At 39.8% G+C, this 19,292-nt stretch overlaps 1 protein-coding gene and 1 long non-coding RNA gene across 2 annotated transcripts in view; one reads left to right on the forward strand and one right to left on the reverse strand.

Moving 5' to 3' along the window:
• Positions 1-7,706, forward strand: part of LOC133383361 (uncharacterized) — a 23,770-nt gene extending 16,064 nt beyond the window's left edge. The window contains exon 3 of the long non-coding RNA XR_009762271.1: positions 6,544-7,706. This is a non-coding gene — a long non-coding RNA (uncharacterized LOC133383361). The remainder of the gene's footprint in view (positions 1-6,543) is intronic.
• On the reverse strand, positions 1,065-19,279 carry NREP (neuronal regeneration related protein). The gene is made up of 3 exons (XM_061623897.1): positions 19,133-19,279; positions 13,324-13,395; positions 1,065-2,795 (listed from the first exon to the last, which is right to left on the reverse strand). The coding sequence occupies exons 1-3, from the start codon at positions 19,271-19,273 to the stop codon at positions 2,670-2,672; spliced, it is 339 nt and encodes a 112-aa protein (XP_061479881.1). The 5' UTR covers positions 19,274-19,279; the 3' UTR covers positions 1,065-2,669.
• Positions 19,280-19,292: the final 13 nt, after the last annotated feature.

Genomic DNA, 19,292 nt, shown 5'->3' on the forward strand with positions numbered 1-19,292 from the left:
AGGTTCAAGCCCTGGAGATTGGAATAGATATATCAAATATGGACTTGGAAAAAGATTTGGATTTTATGGCTGTGATGGATCCTGGAGACAAATATCACTGTTTGGAATTCAGTGCTGTCTTTGAAGGAATTGGTGAAGAGATTAGAGATAATGATATCAACAGTTCAAAAAAATTCCTGGATTGGAAGGATTTGATGGAACTTGAAATGGAGAAAGTTTACAGAATTAATTCCAGATGTGTGACAATGGAAAAACTCTTGGGAGATGTGATGGTGCATTCTGTGGAAAGGAGGAGCAGAGATGCAGCTTTACAACAACATTTTAGTGGTACATTCGGAATTGATGGCAAGGAAATATTTGTGATGAAAGAAATTCCTATCAGACTTTTATTATATGACTATGACTCTGACAGCAAGATTATTATGGGTGCAAGGATGGAGATGGAAGATGGAATTAACACTGAGAATGGCTATTGAAACTACTGGACCTAGCAGACTTGATGAGATGGATTAATTGACATGTTTATTTGGAGAAAAATTGATGGATATATTTCTCAAGAAGTGGAAGCCTCTCTTTGACTTTTTGTGGAAAGAATAAAGTAATGTCAATGAGATTTGATGATTAATTAAGATAACTACTGGAGGAAAGTGATTTTGTAATATATTAAGAGACAGGTTTGTTATATATTATAGATCTATAACTGATCTGCGACAAATCGGAAGTCAACATTTTATTTTATTGTATTAGTTATTAATTTGTTTTTTTGTTTTGTTTTGTTTTGTTCTGTTTTGTTTTTTGAAACTTTGAATAAAAATTAATGATAAAAAAAAAGAAAGTGCTGTAAGTGTTGTATTTTGCAGAAGGCATTTGGTTTGGCTGTCTGGATATTGGGGATCCTGCCAAGTAAATGTCTATGAATTTTGTGGATACTGTTTTGCTTTGTTTTTATTTGGTTTTTAACATTCATTTGCATAACCCACTTTGAGCTTATAGGAAAAGCAGTCTAAAATGTTTTAAAAAATAGCCCACATAGGACAAGAAAAGAAAGACCACAGATGTTATACTTACTCTTAGAGATTGCATATTTATTGAACAAATCCTACTAAAAGAGCTAAAATACATTGGGTACTTGTAGTGCATTATTAAAGATCACACTGTTACAAAAGCCTGCATTTTCAGCAGTACACAACTGCAACTATACATAAATGCCACAACTGCTGGATACTGTTTCTTGCTATATGTATATACAGCGCAACTGATTTATCTAATCTACAAGAAAGAAATTGCACAAGAATAAGAGAAAAGGAGAAGGAGGAGAAGGAGACAGGGAACAACAACAAAAAACACACTAAGTGCAGTACATGCATTGGTATTTAACAGTCAGAAGCTAAACAGTTCAGGTCAAAGCCTGCCCAGTCAAAGGAAGAGCTGAAAGACAGAGTTATATAAAAAAATTAAGGTGGGCTTCCAGACTGTGTCTAACACAACAACATTCCATGAGTAGGTGGTACTGTTTTGTATTGTATTTTGATTCATAATTTCCTGGGAGCAAGAACAAAAATGTAAAATCCACATGTTGGAAATGCTGTGGAATTATATTCATTGCTTTTTAAGAGTCTGTAATTTAACACATTTAAAGAACCTATTAATAATGTTCTTTTAACAAAATATGGCCAATTTTATTGAGTTTAAGAGGACATTTAAAACATGCTAACCCCCCTTTTAATTAAAAATATGCTTTCCTAATGAATAATAAAAAAAAAGAAAAGACAAGAACATTCAGAAAATCCCTAAAGACTGTAAGAAAATTATTGCTACTCTTTATCCAAATGATAAATGCAGAAAGGAAATTCGTAGTAAATTACAGTTTTGTGATTGCTCCCACTTACCATTTCAAGTTTGTGAGCACACCCAGGTGGGAATCAATTCCTCACATGCTGTATTAGTAATTACTCACCCTACAACATTGAATAAGAAAGCCACACTGAAGACACAAGGAAACAAGTCAGTCCAGTCTAAAGAACGAGAACAAAGTACCAACACCTTCTTAGAACATGGAAATTAAAAATAACTCCATCAGAGCTACCTTGCCAAGGAGCACGTTTAAAGTCCAAAATAGCACCATTCATCAGTGTCTCAAATCCCGTGGCAGCATCTCAGTCACTTACCACAAGGAAACCATGAGTTTCATACTACTTCTATACATCAAAAGAGTACATGGGTAAAATATAGAGATATACAGACAATCAATGAAAATAAACTACTAGGCTTGTTACATCTAAAATGAAATAAAAGGGGGACTCTCAGCCTCTGCAAGAAGCAGTTCGGAATCATGGAAATGGAGAGGCAGCAAGTTACCAGTTGCATGTGGTCAGTTGAGTTTGAGTAGTGGAAGACATTGCTGTGGTAGAACCAGGCCTGAAGGCCCACCTGTACGGTTTGTAAACTTGGTTTCACAGTGTGAAATTCTGAGAGCTTTTACTTGAGTCAGAATGGTTAAAAACTGGTTTTATGGTACATATTTTTCCCCACTGTAATTCTCTAAAGCAAGGCTCAGAGTCCCATAATTTTCTTCTTATGATTTACACAGAAACAATTTCCAATATATGACACCATGATGACCTTATCAACACCCATACATCATATTTAATACAAATGAGGAGTTATGATTAAAAAGAGGAGAGGTAATTGATTTTGGTGAAATGGTGTTCATAGCCATTTGCTGGTGTCAGGAACGGAGCTTCAGATTTCTCCTTCTTTTTGCGATTGACTTCCTTTGGGATGGGTAGATTGTCCTACACATTAAAAAAAGGGCCAGGGAAAGGAGTTACATGCATTTCTATAAAACCTGCCAAAAACTCTTGCATTTTTATTAAACCCTTCCCCCTTACATACACTTGACCTGTTCTACTTGGTTTAAACATTAAGTATAACTATGTCAAGTTAAAATATTAGGGTCCCCTCCAGACTTCCTTTTTATGGCACATTTATGACACTATTGAGATGGTCATATATGACCCCACTTTCAATACTGTTTTGTGTTTTGGGACAGTCACACTGCTTCATTTCTAATCAGTGCATATCACATAACATCCTGCAGGAATGCAGAAACATTGCTCTTTCTTTCCTACTTTTTCGAAAGCAGAACAGCAGTATTATTTATTTATTGCATTTTTACTCCTACAACTTTCATAGTTGCTTATCAGGAAGAAGTAGGCACAGCTATTCCCCTTTCTGCAGCATGGAAGAGTAAGGCCAAATTGTTTCTATTCCTTGCTATTCAACTTTCAAGATCATAGCAGACTCCCTCAGATCAAAGAGCAATCCTTAATATCTAACCCTAATAAATGCACATAGAAGCAGTTGTTAGGCTTGTCTGACCAAGAAAATAAGAAACGTCCTTTGTGCAAGGCAGCATAAAGAAAGAGGAAGACTTTCTTTTCATAATGTACCTGCAAACCTACACAGAAGGTACCTAGTAAGATACCAGGACAATGTATTAAATTCCTTATTCTTCATGTTTTGGATATGCTTGGGCTCAGATGTGATCATGCAAGACTGATGCCTAAAATAGTTAGCCATCAAATTATGTGCTTTGCACACAAACTCTGAAACATAAGCAAGTGTGCAAAAAAAAGAGTATAAAATCTGTTTGGATAAATTTGCAGACCAGGTGAGGATTATTTTAAAAAATCTAACTCATATTATGTGAAATGAATATACATCTATGGGAGATCACCTACTGATAACAGCATGAAGAAGAGTGCTTTAAACTGTCACTTAAAGGCACAGAGCATTAATGTTAACGAGACTGCTTGCCAATGAATTCATTTCAGTTTTAATCAGAGGGATTTTTATTGGCACTTCTAATTTAATGCACAGAAAATCCATTTGCACTGCAAAAATTGCCTAGTTATTGAAGTTACATTTTTGCTGCCTGCTTCTCCTGCCTTCTTAAATGACTTATTTCTTAGGCTTCTGACACCCAGTAATGAAGTCTTTTCCTGTAATAATTTACTGAAAGGGATATTTCTTTTCCCAAAGTGGTAAGGAATGGTAGCGGACCATGCTGCCAGACACTAGGCTTTCCTATCTAGGTCATCTTACTAAAATTTTCTTTCCCACACTGTCACTATTAATGTCTAATTTTAGTTCCTATAATATATTATAGCAAGTGCTCTAACTTTAAACTTATGCTTAGCCTGTTTACTGTTTAATGTCACTGAGCTTGAAAGTTAAGCCCATGATTATACATTTTCTTGAACAAAGAGATATAGCAAAAATAGGGGCCTAACAATAAATTCTACAAAGCCTTATCATGATAGGTGAAATCCAGCACACAGTTAGGTGGAGCTTAATTCCATTTGAAGTGTGCACGATTGCAACCAAGATAGTTAAACAGATGTTTTTGCTTCTCAGTGGCTACTTGTGAATGGGTTAGATTCATTAGTCTTGAAGGTTAGATAATAATCCCAGTGACTATTAAATTACATTTCCTTCTTGAAATTCTGACTCAGAAATCAGTTTCCATACCACTATTTTAACCTTATTTAGTTTCAGTCTTTTTATTTATTTATAATATTTATATACCAATTAATATTCAAAATACCTAAGCGGTTTACATAAAACACAATAAAATCATTAAAGAGAAAGAAAGAAAAATCTATATACACCAGTATAACCAAAAATACAAATAAACAATTCTACCCCTCCATTAGAAGTATTTTTCCCAACAATATCAAATATTTAAATCACATAAGCAGACAAATATGGGAAAGGGCCGTAGCTCAGTTGTAGAGCATCTGCTTTACATGCAGGAGGTCCCAGATCCAATCCCCAGCATCTCCAGGTAGGGCTGGGGGAGACCCCTGTCTGAAAACCCGGAGAGCTGCTGCCAGTAGGTGTAGACAGTACTGAACTAGATGGATCATTCATCTGACTCATTATAAGACAGTTTCCTATGTTCCATATATAAGAGCCAGCAAAGCCAAGAAAACCACCTATTTAAAGCCTGACAGACTACAAAGATTGTCAAAGATCCATTCAAAAATGGGGACTTGGGAGATTTTTAATGGGAAAGGAATTCCAAAATTGTGATGCCACCACTGAGAAGGCCCTGTCTAGGCAGCAGGGCTTCTGTTCTATTCTCAATGCTCAGGTATGTTCTTCAGAAACCTGGTTGTAGAGCATTTTGAAGGTTAATACCACAACTTCAAATTAAGCCCAGGGGAAAAAACTGGTAGCCAGAAACTCACAGTGCAATTCTATGTGTGTTTACTCAGGAGAAGGATCGGTGTTACGTGCGCTGACCACCTTGCCCCCATCAGCACCCTGGCAGCTGCATTTTAAACAACTGAAGTTTCTGAATGGTCTTTAAAGGAAGACCCATGTAGAGAGCATTGTAGCAGTCCACTTTGGGTGCAGTCAATGCATGAGTAAGAAAACTAGTTCAGCATTCTTTAGATAGGGGCATAGTTGGTGAATCAACTAGAAAAAAACACTCCTGGTCACTGACATCAAATAGTCATCCAGGGAAAATGCTGGGTTCAGTAGAATCCCTATACTATGTTCTTGATTGTTTAGGAGGATGCCGTCCCATCCAAAACATGTTGCAGGCCTCCATTCAGATCACCAGAACTCACAACCAATAGCACCTCCACCTTTTCTGGATTAAGTTTCAATTTGTTTGCCCTCATTTTATTTAAATGGAAAATGGCAATCTCTTAAATAACTGCAGCCTCCCAATTATAAAAAAATACATTGGCTGCAGAATATTTTCCTAGCCTCTATGCCAAGCAAAAAAAAGCATACAACCATATTTCATATATTCAGGACTTTCCATATTCAGCATTTTCAGCTATGTTAAAAATTCCATTTCTCTGTGGCCCTACCACTAAGCTTGCTGAGGCAAAGCTAGCTTGAAGCTAGAATCCAACTGTCATAATCAGTTCTAAGTCTCATTGCAGTAATACACACTTCAGAGAATATGGTGCACCCCAATCCCATTTCATTGCAACACTGGCAGAGGGAGGTCATTAGCTGGAGCAAAACCCACCAGGGATCTCTACGTCAGGGGTTGGCAGAAGGCAGATTGTCATTTGGTAAACACGGCAGTGTTCTGGGGCACAAGTAGGCATATAAACCCTTGAGCAATTTCTGATGCAGTAAGACCAGAGTGAGGAACTTGTGGCCCTCCAAATGTTGTCAAACTCCCATCAGCCCCAGCCAGCATGGCTAACAGCCAGCGATGATTTAATTAAGCAACATCTGGAGGGCCACAGGTTCTCCATCCTGGCACTAAGGCTTTCACCTCATTGCAATGGAGTGCACTTGTGCACTGGCATCGTGTGGCAACTCTCCAACAGGCCATTTGTTCTAGGAAGAATCAGAGGGAGAATCTTGGCAGGCCAGATATGGCATATGGGCCCCATGTTGCCTATCCTGTTCCTTGTACAGAAAATAGAGGGAGATGAAGTAGATTAATTCCTGGTATCCTGCTGCCTTTAAACGCTCATAATCAACTGACATTATTTTTTTTCACAGTCCCCTACCTTCAGAAGTACCAATCTAAGAAGACCCCATATCAGAAAGTGAACATGACCAGACAGCCTGCCTGACAATCAGTCTACAACCCTAAAAACTAAGACTTGAGAAACTGTTGCCTGAAGTAGACATTGCATGGAATTTGTATCACAATACAATTGGATAACATCACAGAGGGAGAGTTAAGTTTTCCAGTGTGATTCAGTATTCAGCTCTTGAGCTGAGAATGTATGTGTTTATATTAAGGCTTTGGTTTACAATTCATGAGAATGTGGCCTGAGAGCTTGGCAATTAAAATCTACATTTGTTATGTTTTAGAGAACACAGGAATATTCCCTTTAGTAAGTCAATAATTTCCTTAATGTGTTTTTTTGTTTTGCTTTTTTTGTTCATGGTTTCTTTATTCTTAGAGGATATATGTTCAGGCAGGTCCACATCATACATTTAAAGCACATCCAATGGACATTTAAAGCACATGACTTCCCCCAAAGAATCATGGGAACTGCTGTTTGTTAAGGAAGCTGGGAATTTGTAGCTTTGTGAGGGGGAAAAATCACAGTTTCCAGAATTCTTTGGGGGAAGTCATGTGCTTTAAATGTACAGTGTGGATCCGCTCTTGAAAACCAAAACATTTAAACATGCAAGCAACACAAACAGACAGACTGACCAAAGATCTAGACAGGATGCCAAAAGCATTGTGCTGTGCGGTTCCTTTTCAGCTGTAAAAACAATCTCAACCCTGAAATTCTGCCATATAGTCATAAGATAAAAAAATCCCATGTGACCATACTAGGATCTGCAAATACATTCTCTCTATCCCATGCAGCTATTTACACTTGTCTAGTCCATGAGCAAGAGAAAGGGTCTTTTTGTCTGGGATTCTGAATTCATAAATCTATTCATTTTTATTGCTTCATTATATAAGGCTGTTTCAGATTAGCAAGAGGTGTTTATAAAACGAAAGACTGAGCCCTTTTCAGTAGTTGTCTGTGATGTTCTATTTGCTCTGATTATATAAACCCAATGTAAGAATGTGATTATAAAGGTTCTCTGTTTCTATATAATCTTGTAACAATTACATCCAGAAAGATAGATTGAACCGATTCAAGTCTTTAATAATGTGGGCAAGGTTGCAACCCTAAACATACCTACTAAGGAGTAAGTCTCATTGGACTCTTTGGAGGAGTGGGAAACTGCCTTGAATGCCTTACATGTGAGCTCAGTGGGACTTACTTCTGAGTAAACACACATAGTATTGCACTGTCAGTTTGTTCATGGATTTCTAAAATTCTAGCCACCAACCAAAGACCTGTATTGGATGATGATGTTCCTGAAGTTTTCCCCAAGTTTCAGATGTGGCTTTTTACATTGAGGAGGGGGTAGAAACTCCACTGCATGCATGGAGGTTGTCCTTCACTCCTTAAATTTAAGGTACTAATTTTGAGACTGCTAGGCAAATCTACAACACACTTTGTGCCAGCCCAACCAGTTAACCAGATCTTTCACTGTGGATCCTATTGAGCTGTTGCTTCTGTGGCACTCTGGCAATGTTCTGTTCAGCTTTTCTTCATACAGTGGAAACTCTCATTACACTGTAGGGGTTCAAGGGGCTCCTCCACTTTGCCAACACCTCCAGATGCAGTAGCAGGGCTCATCGTTCAGTGTAAGGAAGAAGGTGGAGGGCTGAGCAGAGAGGGGATTCACAAGGGAAATAACATTGTAATGGAGGCAGCTGGTAGTCACCATCAGCTAGCCGAAGAGAAAGAGAGAAAAACACTCCCATTATAGCAGCCCCAAATTATTCTCTTGGCCTGGAGCAAGCCTCCAACACAAGTAAAGGCCTGCTCATAATGCCCTACCCATGATGAGGTAAGAGAGCCAGGAAACTGGCATAGTTGGAAAATCTCACATTAAAAAAGGCAGAGGAAGGGGGAGACTGAGAAGGATCTCACTTAGCTGGCCATCACGGATGGAAGCCAAGCTTAGATCCCAAGGAATGCCAGCACACAACCACCCTGGCCTGGTGGTGAGTGTGTAGGTGGCAGGGCAGGCCAGTGAAGGGTCCTTCTGAGACCTAGGGCCTCGGTTACTGCCCAACCTCCTGACGCTGGGACTGAACTCTGGGACTCCACATGGTCAAACAGTAGACCAGAGGGAAAAGGAACTGTGTGACCCGTCCCACCAGCTGTAGCCAAAAGGGGGTGTCATTCAGCCTTCTCCTTTGCCTGACATACATGCATTATAAATGAAGGATAAGAAAGCGATGTTCAAAACATCACAAATTATGCTTCTTCCCTTATAACACAGTGTTTGTGATACCACCATGTTGTACCAGGGTGGAAAGAACCAACTTATGGCACAGTAGCACCAACAGACACTGTGGCATCCAGCCTGAAATCATTTCCCAGCCCTATGCTCTGGGGGCTTTCTTGTATCCAACCATGCACCCTTCAGAAGCAGTCCACTGAGCCATTCAATCAGACCCTACGGCATAGTAGTTGATTCTCCCAAACATATAGAATACACATAAACTAAAATTGTGAAGATGTCTAAAATCAATGTCAGAACAAAATCAATTAATGTTAGCTAGCATAAATGTGATTAGCAATTAACACAGGTCATCAGTTCATTTTCAGAAACAATGTAGGGTGAAATTACATTTCTAGCAAGACAGAGGTGCTGTGGGTTGGTGGTTCCCGAATTTGGATAACCAGTCAGTTGACTGCTTTGGATGGGTTCATACTCCCTCTGGAAGAGCAGTCTGGGGGTGCTCCTGGATCCATCTTTGTCACTAGAGGCATAGGTGACCTTAATGGATAGGAGTGCAAGACAGCTGCAGCCATTTCTGGATCGGGATAGCCTGACCACTGTTGTCCATGCACTGGTAACCTCCAGGTTGGATTATGTAATGTGCTGTATGTGGGGCTGCCCTTGGAGTGGGTCCAGAAGCTGCAGCTGATGCAAAATGCAATGGCACGACTGCTCACTGGGGTAGGGTATTGCCAACATGTCACCCCGCTGCTGAAAGAATTGCACTGGCTGCCCATTAGCTACCAGGTCAAATTCAAGGTTCTGGTTTTGGTGTAGAAAGCCCTATACAGCTTGAGACCAGGATACCTGAAAGATCATCTTACCCCTTATATACCCAGCATTCATTACGCTCTGCAGGTGAGGGCCTCCTACAGATATCATCTTATCAGGAGGTCCATTCCACACAACACAGGAAGCAGATCTTTAGTGCAGTGGCACTGACACATTGGAATTCCCTCCCCTTAAATATTAGACAAGAGCCATCTCTGTTATCTTTCTGGCACCTACTGAAGACTTTCCTCTTTCACCAAGCCTTTTAAGTAGAGACCTTACCCCAGTCTGAATCTGTGTTGGAATAGCTTCATAATATATTTTTAAAGCTTTTGTTAAAAAAGATGTTTTTAAAGATGTTTTAATATATTTTAATGTCTGTTTTTATGATATTTTATCGTGTTTTTAGTGTTTTTGTTTGCCACCCTGGGCTCCTACTGGGAGGAAGGGTGGGATGTAAATGTTTTTTTAATTATTATTATTAATCATCATCATCATCATCTTTATCATATCAAAGTCTGCCAATTCCATGTGACACATTAAAGGAACTATTCCTTAACAAATACAGGTGCTATTTGGTAAGCAGAGGGGAAACTTGCATGTGAGCAAGCAGTTGGTCTGAATATTTTTTTGCAGCAACTGTACTCTCATTGAGAGTTTATGTACCTTGCATTTCATGTGAATGGATTGTACTCAACTAAATCCTACTCAGAGGACACCCGTTAGCCATGTATATTAACTTCAATGGGTCTACTCTAAAATTCAGGAGCAGATTATAAAATGATCAATCTGTAAGCACCTTGAAAACAATACAGTGATTACCAGAAGCCATGGCTTTATCTAGAACAAATCCTGCCAGACTAATCTTATCTCATTTATTGATCGGGTAGCCTCCCTTGTAGACTGTGGGAATGCTGTAGACATAATATATCTTAACTTCAGCAAACCTTTTGACAAAGTGCCCCATGATATTCTGATTAGCAAGCTAGCTAAATGTAGGCTGGATGGAACAACTATCAGGTGAATCCACAGTTGGCTACAGAATTGTACTCAAAGAGTACTTATCAATGGTTTCTTCTCAAACTGGGGGGAGGTAACTAGTGGGGTACCCAGGGCTCAGTCCTGGGCTCAGTGCTCTTCAACATTTTTATTAATATTTGGATGAGAAGGTGCAAGGAATGCTTATCAGATTTGCAGATGGAAAAAAATTGGGAAGGATAGCTAATACCTTGAAAAACAGAAACAAAATTCAAAGGGATCTTTAGGTTAGACCATTGGGCTGAAAACAAGAGAATAAATTTAACAGGGATAAATGCAAAGTTCTACACCTAGGGAAAAGAAACCAAGTACACAGTTACAAGATGGGGGATACTTGGCTCAGCAATACTATATGTGGGAAGGATCTTGGGATTGTTGTTGATCATAAGCTGAATATGAGCAAACAGTGTGATATGGCTGCAAAAAAAGCAAATGCTATTTTAAGCTGCATTACAGAAGTATAGTTTCCAAATCATGTGAAGTATTGATTTCCCTCTATTCGATAGTGGTTAGGCCTCATCTTGAATACTGTATCCAGTTCTGCACTTTAAGAATGATGCAGACAAAATGGAACGAGGAGAGCAACGAGGATTATCAGGGGAGTAGAAACAAAGCCCTATGAGGAGAGACTGAAAGAACTGGGCATGTTTAGCCTGGAGAAGAGAAGACTGAGGGGAGATATGATAGCACTCTTAAAGTACTTGAAAGGTTGCCACACAGAGAAGGGCCAGGATCTCTTCTCAATCGTCCCAGAGTGCAGGACACACAATAATGGGCTCAAGTTGCAGGAAGCCAGATTTCAACTGAACATCAGGAAAAACTTCTTAACTGTATGGTACGACAATGGAACCAATTACCTAGGGATGTGGTGGGCTCTCCAACACTGGAGGTATTCAAGAGGCAGCTGGACAATCATCTGTTGGGTATGCTTTAATTTGGATTCCTGCATTGAGCAAGGGTTGGACTTGATGGCGTTAGCCGTTAGAGGACCCTTCCAACTCTAGGATTCTATGATTCTATGACTAGAAATGAATGCCACCCAATGTATTTGTACATTACAATGGCTTTGCACTGTATAGCTTTTTTATTACAAATTTTGATTAAATGGTCAAAATCATATAATTAAAAATGACCATATTATTATAGTACATTATAATATTATAGTACTTACAGTGCTGACTATAATTAAGTACTGTAATTACCTTCATCTTGAGCTAATGTAGATGATTTGAACTATTCATACCATCCTGTGTAAGGCCTGATACAGCCTCAGGTCAGTCAATGAGTATCCTAAAGTATGCCATGTTATAGTAAAACCAAGAGCTTCTCCACATTGTAAAACAAACTGACATGCAGCCTAGAAATCCCCTTCAATAAACAACATAGAAAACATGCTATTGTCTGAACAACAGATTTATTTGTGGGAGTCTTCTTAAGTGAGCTCTAGGAATATAACTGAAACTACTTTTCATCTGTTCACTATTTTGCTTGCTTGCCAATTTTGCTGCCAAATATTTGAGTCATTAGTAAAGAGAGATAAGGGAATGAAACCAGTATGTTTTGTGGTTCTGGGAAAACCATTTTACCCTATGCAAATTTCATATCCAATTTTAGACATAATAAAACAAAAATAAGGCTACTGAAATTTGCCAGGAAGACCATCTATAGCCATTTTAATACTATTATCAGTCTTTACCTACAATATAACTTTAAAATTGTGTTTAATTCCACTTAAAGTTTCAAAGGCAGGGAAAATATAGCACCTTTGGGGCTATGTGTTGCAGGAAAATGTGTGCAACTAAACCACCATTCTATTTTTTCAGTCTTACAACTGTTAAGAAATGGTGTTGGAATTCTGTTACATGTGTTTGTAATAATTTTTATTTACTGACTAGGGGCTTCACTCCTGCATACTTTGCATGCTAGCCCCCCCCCCACAGAGGGACTCTCTTTCTCTCTCTCTCTCTCACACACACACACACACACACCAGACACACACACAGAGGCAGTCCCAAACACATACACTGGCACTCCAAACACAAACCAATACCACCCCACGGACCCCCAAACACACACACAATTCCCCTTGCCAACCCCCTTGCAATATCAAGTGCCTCCAGGCACACTGAAGCTTCCTCTTCTCCCCCCACAAACGGGGTTGCGAACCTTCTTCCTCTTCTCCCTCCCATGTAGGTAGCGCAGTAGTGATGTCAAGGTCTGGCAGAGCTGCCCTGGTTTGTCACTCCACAGCTTGTGTAGGCCTCTCCCCACTCACTTTGGCGCTCCCCCCCATGGGTCGGCAAGCTTCCTGCACACCCCACCCAGGATGCGAAGCTCCCCCCTCGACATGTTGCCAACCTTCCTGCTTTGGAGGCCTCACGGTAGCAACACTGGGGCCTCCTGGTGCTGCCCTGGCCTATCACTCCACAGCTTCCCCAGGCCACCATTTGCTGCTGTCCTGCTCTCCACCACCTAGGTCATCATGCTGTAGTTCGAAGCACCACAGACTGTGGTGCCACCTGTGGCACTGCAAACTGCAACATGACAGATTCAGGGCTTACAAATGTTTGTGTGTGTGTGTAAAATTAATCCCTAAGACTCTGTGTAGTGTCATACACACACAATTTAAGGTTTATAATACCAAGTTTTTTTTTTAAGTACCTGAAGAAATCCTCCATACCCATGGCTGATTGGAATGTGTTTCTGGCTGGCTGTGAATCTTGGATGATAAACCTACAGAAATATTAATACAATAAAAACAAAAATTCACGATGAGGTTGCAATCATTTGCAGGAACTTAAATGTACAATTTGAAACAGAGTGCAAGCAGGGTCTACACTGGCATCCAGTGGATCCACCAGAGTCTTGAATTTTCCAAGGTTTTTAAAAGCAAATTTATATCTTTTGACTACAGTAAATCTTTAGATGGAAGGAAACATCTGCAGAGACTCTGATACTAGAATGTGTATAAGGGAGCCACCAGATAGAGGTTCTGAGAAGAATTTCCTACATTGGAGGTATTTCTTTTGGCACTCCCTGGTGCTCCCCATGCAGACAAGTCTATCTGCCCCTGCAGTAACCTACTACTCAGCAGTACCTTATTCTCCATTCTTTACTCCTGCACCAACATTCCATCAGAGGGAAGGGACAAGTAGAAAACATACATTGTATGTTAAAGACCCCAGGTACAATCCCTGGCATCTCCATGTAGGGTTGGGACGGGGGACCTATCTTAAATCCTGGAAAGACACCACCAGCTTATTTATTTAAAGAATCTTTACCTTACTCTTTATCCAAAAAGGTTCCCATAGCAGCTTACAAAACTAAGTAGCAACACAGTCCCTGCTTTCTGGCTTACAATCAAAAGCAGCCTTTCCCAACAGGTGTGCCTCCAGATGTTGTTGGACCACAACTCTCATCAGCCTCAGCCATTGGCAATGCTGGCTGAGGCTGATGGGAGTTGTGGTCCAACAACATCTGGAGGCACACTGGTTGGGAAAGGCTGATCTAAAGGACACAGCACACAAGGAAAAAAGGGATGGAAGGGACAAAGAAAAAAGCAAGCTCAGGTACCAGCTCTTAAAGTTTCCAGCCTGGATGGAAACAGATCAGTTAGCCCAATGGAATAAGTGCCATCAAAATGACCCTTGAGTGAGAGCTGGAGGCTGCTAGTCTCTCAGCAGAAGTGATGGAGTAGCCTTGCTTTTCTTCTCTCCATTTCCTCTGTAAACTGATATAATAACTGTCACTAGGTGAAAAATAGTTCAATATGATTTTTTTTTTTACAATTACTTTGTGAACTGCCTTGATGAACCTATGGGTGGAGGGGGACAAATATTCATATACCTTTTAAAAACCGTTTTTTATGAAGTTTGTGTAAGATCCTCTTCTCTACCTTTTAACTGAAGACCAATGGAGAAGCAATATGATTCAGGATTTCTGAAATGTCAACCATCCATCCACTAACTGTCTGCTTCTTCCAATCGCTGCTTCCAAGTTATGCCAGGACTGAACTGCACGTTTTGTAATGTGGATGATGTGGTGGACGAAGAGATGACTGGCAACCAATGCTGGTTCCCAGGGCACCTCCGCACCCTCCTCTTGGCTTTCCCTGATGAGATTACCTCATCGCCACCTACTGGTTTAACTTGGTACATGGCACCTTCATATGTTCCTCAGGTATCCCTTAACCTAGAGTTCCATTCTATATCTTATCTTTGCACAATTTTGATCACTTCTAGTTCTGAACTAAGCTGATGTTGAAATAAGTTTGTTTTAAGTAAGTTTTGACTGCTTTATTAGAATGAACACTGCATAATTTATGCAACTTGCATAACTTATTTTGCTGTGTACTCGCAGAATTTGGCATCACTAGGATTTAGGCAGCAAATAATCTTATTTAATGTGCTACATACTGCATGCTTGTATTTGACTATTTACATTTTGACTGCTCCAAATCAGAAATGAAACCTGCCTCCACAAATATAGGATTATTCTCAAGCAAACTAAGCTATCCCCTAGAGAGGTGTTGACATGACTCTTTCTCCATCCTTTATCCATTAAGTCCTTCACCACCATCATTCCAGCTCCATTGGGCATTTATTTGTAGCAGTCATGCCTGCTATTTTTATATCATTAATCTATATAATTCTGTCTTCTATTTTATGTTATTGCTTGTCACTAGGACTACTGTAGCTGAATTTCTACTACTGTAGGTAGGATAATGAAGGGTGTACAAACCCTTGCTTTTGGCACATAAAAGAAAGCAGAAATTCTGATGATCCCTATCTCCTTTTGTTTAGTTTCTGTACAGGTATCATAAATTGTGAGATTAATCCTGTGCATGCTTACCTAAGGGTAATCCCCACTGAACTTAGTGGGGCTTGCTTCCCAATAAACATGAACAGGATTTCAGTGCAGAATAATGAAAGGGTCTTATGCTTTTCCTGCATCTAAGCCAAAATTTCATAAGGAGAAAAGTGTGGCAACAAATCAGATGGAAAGTGCAAACGGAAGAAATGGGAGCAGGGGGATGCCAACTTTTCTTTTAACAGTAGGAGGCATGTGATGATTCCCCAAAGAGCCTTAGTTCACTGTAAGTCTATGACCACCCATTAGGGAAAAGAGAAAGTGTAATATGACTATGACTACAGCTATAGTTAGGGATGTCTTGCATATATGAAGCCCAGCTTCAGGTACCATTTTTGCCACATAGGAAGGATCTGACATACTTGGACTGGGACAGATCTTTGTGGGAGACCCTCAAGAAATACTTCCAAGTAGATTTGACCTTGACATAGGGATGCTTGAGGAATTCAACTGGTCCCTATTCTGAAGTGCCCTGATCTGCACTCCCAAAATTCATGTGCCCATTGGAATGTAGCTAGCTATCTTTTGAATTTTTTTCAATTTTCCAAAATTTTGCAGTGCTGTCTGAAAATATGCAATGTTTTGAGGTGGTCAGAGCTGTGTTTAAAAAAAAGGGAGGGGAAGGCCACAATCTTTATTTCTATACCACAGCCCTGGGAAGGACAGCTCATCATCACATTCCTTCCTTCTCAGGGGTACTTGTGGCACTATTTTGAACGTGTGTAGCAGTCACAGCATCAGCCAGGCTTTCTTGTTGAAGAGGCTATAACCAATAAAATAAGAGAGGAACATTTGTTTAAAAAAGGCATTCCTTGGACCATCTTATAACACTCTTAAGTATGAATTTAATTTTAAAAGTGCATGGGTTTTTGTTTTTTAAAAAAATGCACATTAATGCCAAATTAGAAATGAACACACAAAAACAGCAGGGACTAGAAATAGACTGATCTGTCCACTCTTACCTTGACAGGTGTTTTAAATAAACGTGGAGGCATAGAAATTTAAGATCAGAGAAGCTAAAATAATGATATTATTCACTAGAAGGCAGCTCCTCACATCTTTCATTGGCCATGCTTCTGTGAAGACATTGTATATGGCTTATTCATAGTTAAAGATTATTTTAAAGCCACCAGGCTCAGAGACGGAGTGGTGCAACAGCAAAGAAAGGTGAAGAAGAAATGGGCTATGGTAGGGGTAGTCAGAAACCAAGGCCAGAACCATAGAGGAATCTTAGGGGTAGGACAAACATCCTGTCAAATTTTGAGGGCACCATCCATTACTAATGCCACAGAAAGCAGACAGTGTAGACACGGCCAAACTATTTTACAAATCTCTGCTTTCCTCTCCCAACTTTCCATTCATCTTAAAGCCAAACTGGACAATGTGTGAAATGTGTGCATACGTTCCATGAATGTTTTTTGTTTGTTTGTTTAAGGTACAACCAGATGGGCAGATCAGAAGTGGGATGGGAGTTAATCATCTTACACAGCACCATGGCGATGAAAATTTCCCATCCTGGAGCAGCCATTCATCCAAGAAGGCAAACTTCTAGAGCTAGTGGTAGCTTCCCTCTTGAGGCTAAAAGGAGTAGGGCTTTGTGTGTGAGAGAGGGTATTTTTTATCAGGACAGTTGCAATGAGGGAAAAGACTGACTCTTCTCTCTGCATGGTGTAGTCCTGATCCTGCAGTTGCTCTTTAAATTTTAAGAAGCAGCTACATGAAATGTGTAAATGTATTTCACATGCCATCTAGTTTGGCCCTTTGTCATTGCTTTCAGCTATAATAGACCAGATGATGAAGTAGTTTGGTAAGACAACAATTTGAATTCAGACCCATTCTGTCTCTACCTCATTAAAAGGTCGCCAGAAATGACAATTTCCTTGACTTCTACACTGATAACTAGCTAGGTAATGAGGCCAACTTTTTCTGGTTAGCAGAAGTATAGGAGAGTTATAGAATTCTCCAGACATAATCAGATCTATATAATGTCTCCTCCACATGACAGAAAGTATTTTGTTGCTCTAGTGCCCCAGTGTATTGCTCTGGCATACTAAATATATAAATAGAACTAGCAGTCAGTCTGCAGAGGCCCCTATAGCTTCTCACAGAGCTTTAGAACTAGATGCTTAGGGAGACAGGGAACAACAAAGACATGTTCTAACTTAGAGCAATATGAAACGGTGTACAATAGTCAGCTGGTAGCAAGAAGCAAACCCTGTAGCCAGAAGTGCCTAGCAGCAACTGTTGTGACACCTGTATTGTTTCCTGAAGGCCAGTTCACATGACCCACAATGCACACCCAGATGTGATCTGAATAAACCTTTCCGTGAACTGGTTTGCTTGATCATTCTCAGCAAGCCTGTCAGCATGCAGTAAGGTGTCAGAATCAATTTGTTTAAGTATCCACTTACCCAAATCTACTGTGGATCATTCCTTGTTAACAGAAAGATTTGATTATATGCAACTGGGGAGGGTCAGGATCATGGGAGAACAAGGCAAGCAAAAGTCTGGTAAGTCTCAGCAACTTCTGTACAGTTGTTGAGGTTTATAGTTGTCATCTAGCTGTTGTAGACAAGTATGCTTTTCTGTAGTAGTTTTCCTCACTGGAACTAGGCCAGCATTCTTTTTGGCTCAACTTTCTAGTAGTAATCAATGCCCAGCAGTATGCAGCTGGTGATTTTTGAAGTAAAGGAGCACCAGTAAAGGTGAATGCCATTGCTAAACCCTCCATGAAAAACTCCTCTCGTTTTCATAGCCAGCTTCCCTGGTTTTGCATTTTCACCTGTATTCTTCTACAGTGTTCCTTTGTTCCTTCCCATCTGGTAACTCAGGTTGCTAAACATTAACAGGGTAGAAACACCTAAACAGGGACAAGTAAATCCCACCCCTCCGCAATTCATTTAAACACCATCCTTGTGTTTATCCCTCTCTTCCTCTAGCTGTGGAAGCTAATTAGAAGATTCGTTCAACAAGGCTGCCTACCACTTCTTCTTTTGGTGGTATTATTCCATACCTTGACTCCTGCCCTGGTCAGTTTTAGAGCACATTATGTCATCTGTTACTTTTATCATTGAGTCAAAAAACATTTTAGGCTGTGATCCGAAAATTCCCATTAGTTTCAGCAGGTTTTATCCTAGAGTAGCTGTGTGTAGGTCTGCATCCCATAGTTATTTCCATCGGTCACTTTCTTCACAAGGCATATCCTGCTGGTTAAGTTACTGCACACAAGTCTGTTCCCTCTCAGTTGAGCTAAAGTGACTATAACATGGCAACATTCTCGCCTTGCAATCAAAAGATTATGAGTTCATGTTCTGATTACAGCTAATACACAAGCTAAACTTCCTATTTCAATAATATGAGAGTGGTACTATTATTTTCTTTAGTACCATTTAGTACCATTCATTCTTCCCACTTCACCTTCATGCTATGGTTACATTAAGTCCTCTTTAACTATCTTTGTTTCTAGTTCTTAACCTTATTCTTAAATAAAGTCACTAGCTAACTAACCTAAACTAACTAAACTCCAAATATTATAGAAAAGTTAGGGTGTGAACCTTGGAAATTATTTATTATTTATTTATTTGTTATATTTATACCCCACCTTTCTTTCATCGTAGAAATTCAAGGTGGAATACATGTGGTTCCCAGGCGGTCTCCCATGCAGGCACGGACCAGACCCAGACCTGCTTAGCTTCAGGAAGTTGGTGGTCTCATGTGCCTTCAGACCATAGCCTGGGACCATGCAGTTCTGTTTTTCACGA

The sequence above is a fragment of the Rhineura floridana genome, chromosome 1 (genome assembly GCF_030035675.1).
Source record: "Rhineura floridana isolate rRhiFlo1 chromosome 1, rRhiFlo1.hap2, whole genome shotgun sequence".
Classification (NCBI taxonomy): domain Eukaryota; kingdom Metazoa; phylum Chordata; class Lepidosauria; order Squamata; family Rhineuridae; genus Rhineura; species Rhineura floridana.

Excerpts from the sequence above, each read along its gene's own strand:
- NREP (XM_061623897.1), bottom strand. The coding sequence starts at position 19,273 with ATGGTCCCAGGCTATGGTCTGAAGGCACATGAGACCACCAACTTCCTG. Across the intron at positions 13,396-19,132 it reads ATTTCTACGATGAAAGAAAG|GTTTATCATCCAAGATTCAC; the intron begins GTGGGGTATAAA and ends ATATTTCTGTAG. Across the intron at positions 2,796-13,323 it reads GGTATGGAGGATTTCTTCAG|GACAATCTACCCATCCCAAA; the intron begins GTACTTAAAAAA and ends TTTAATGTGTAG.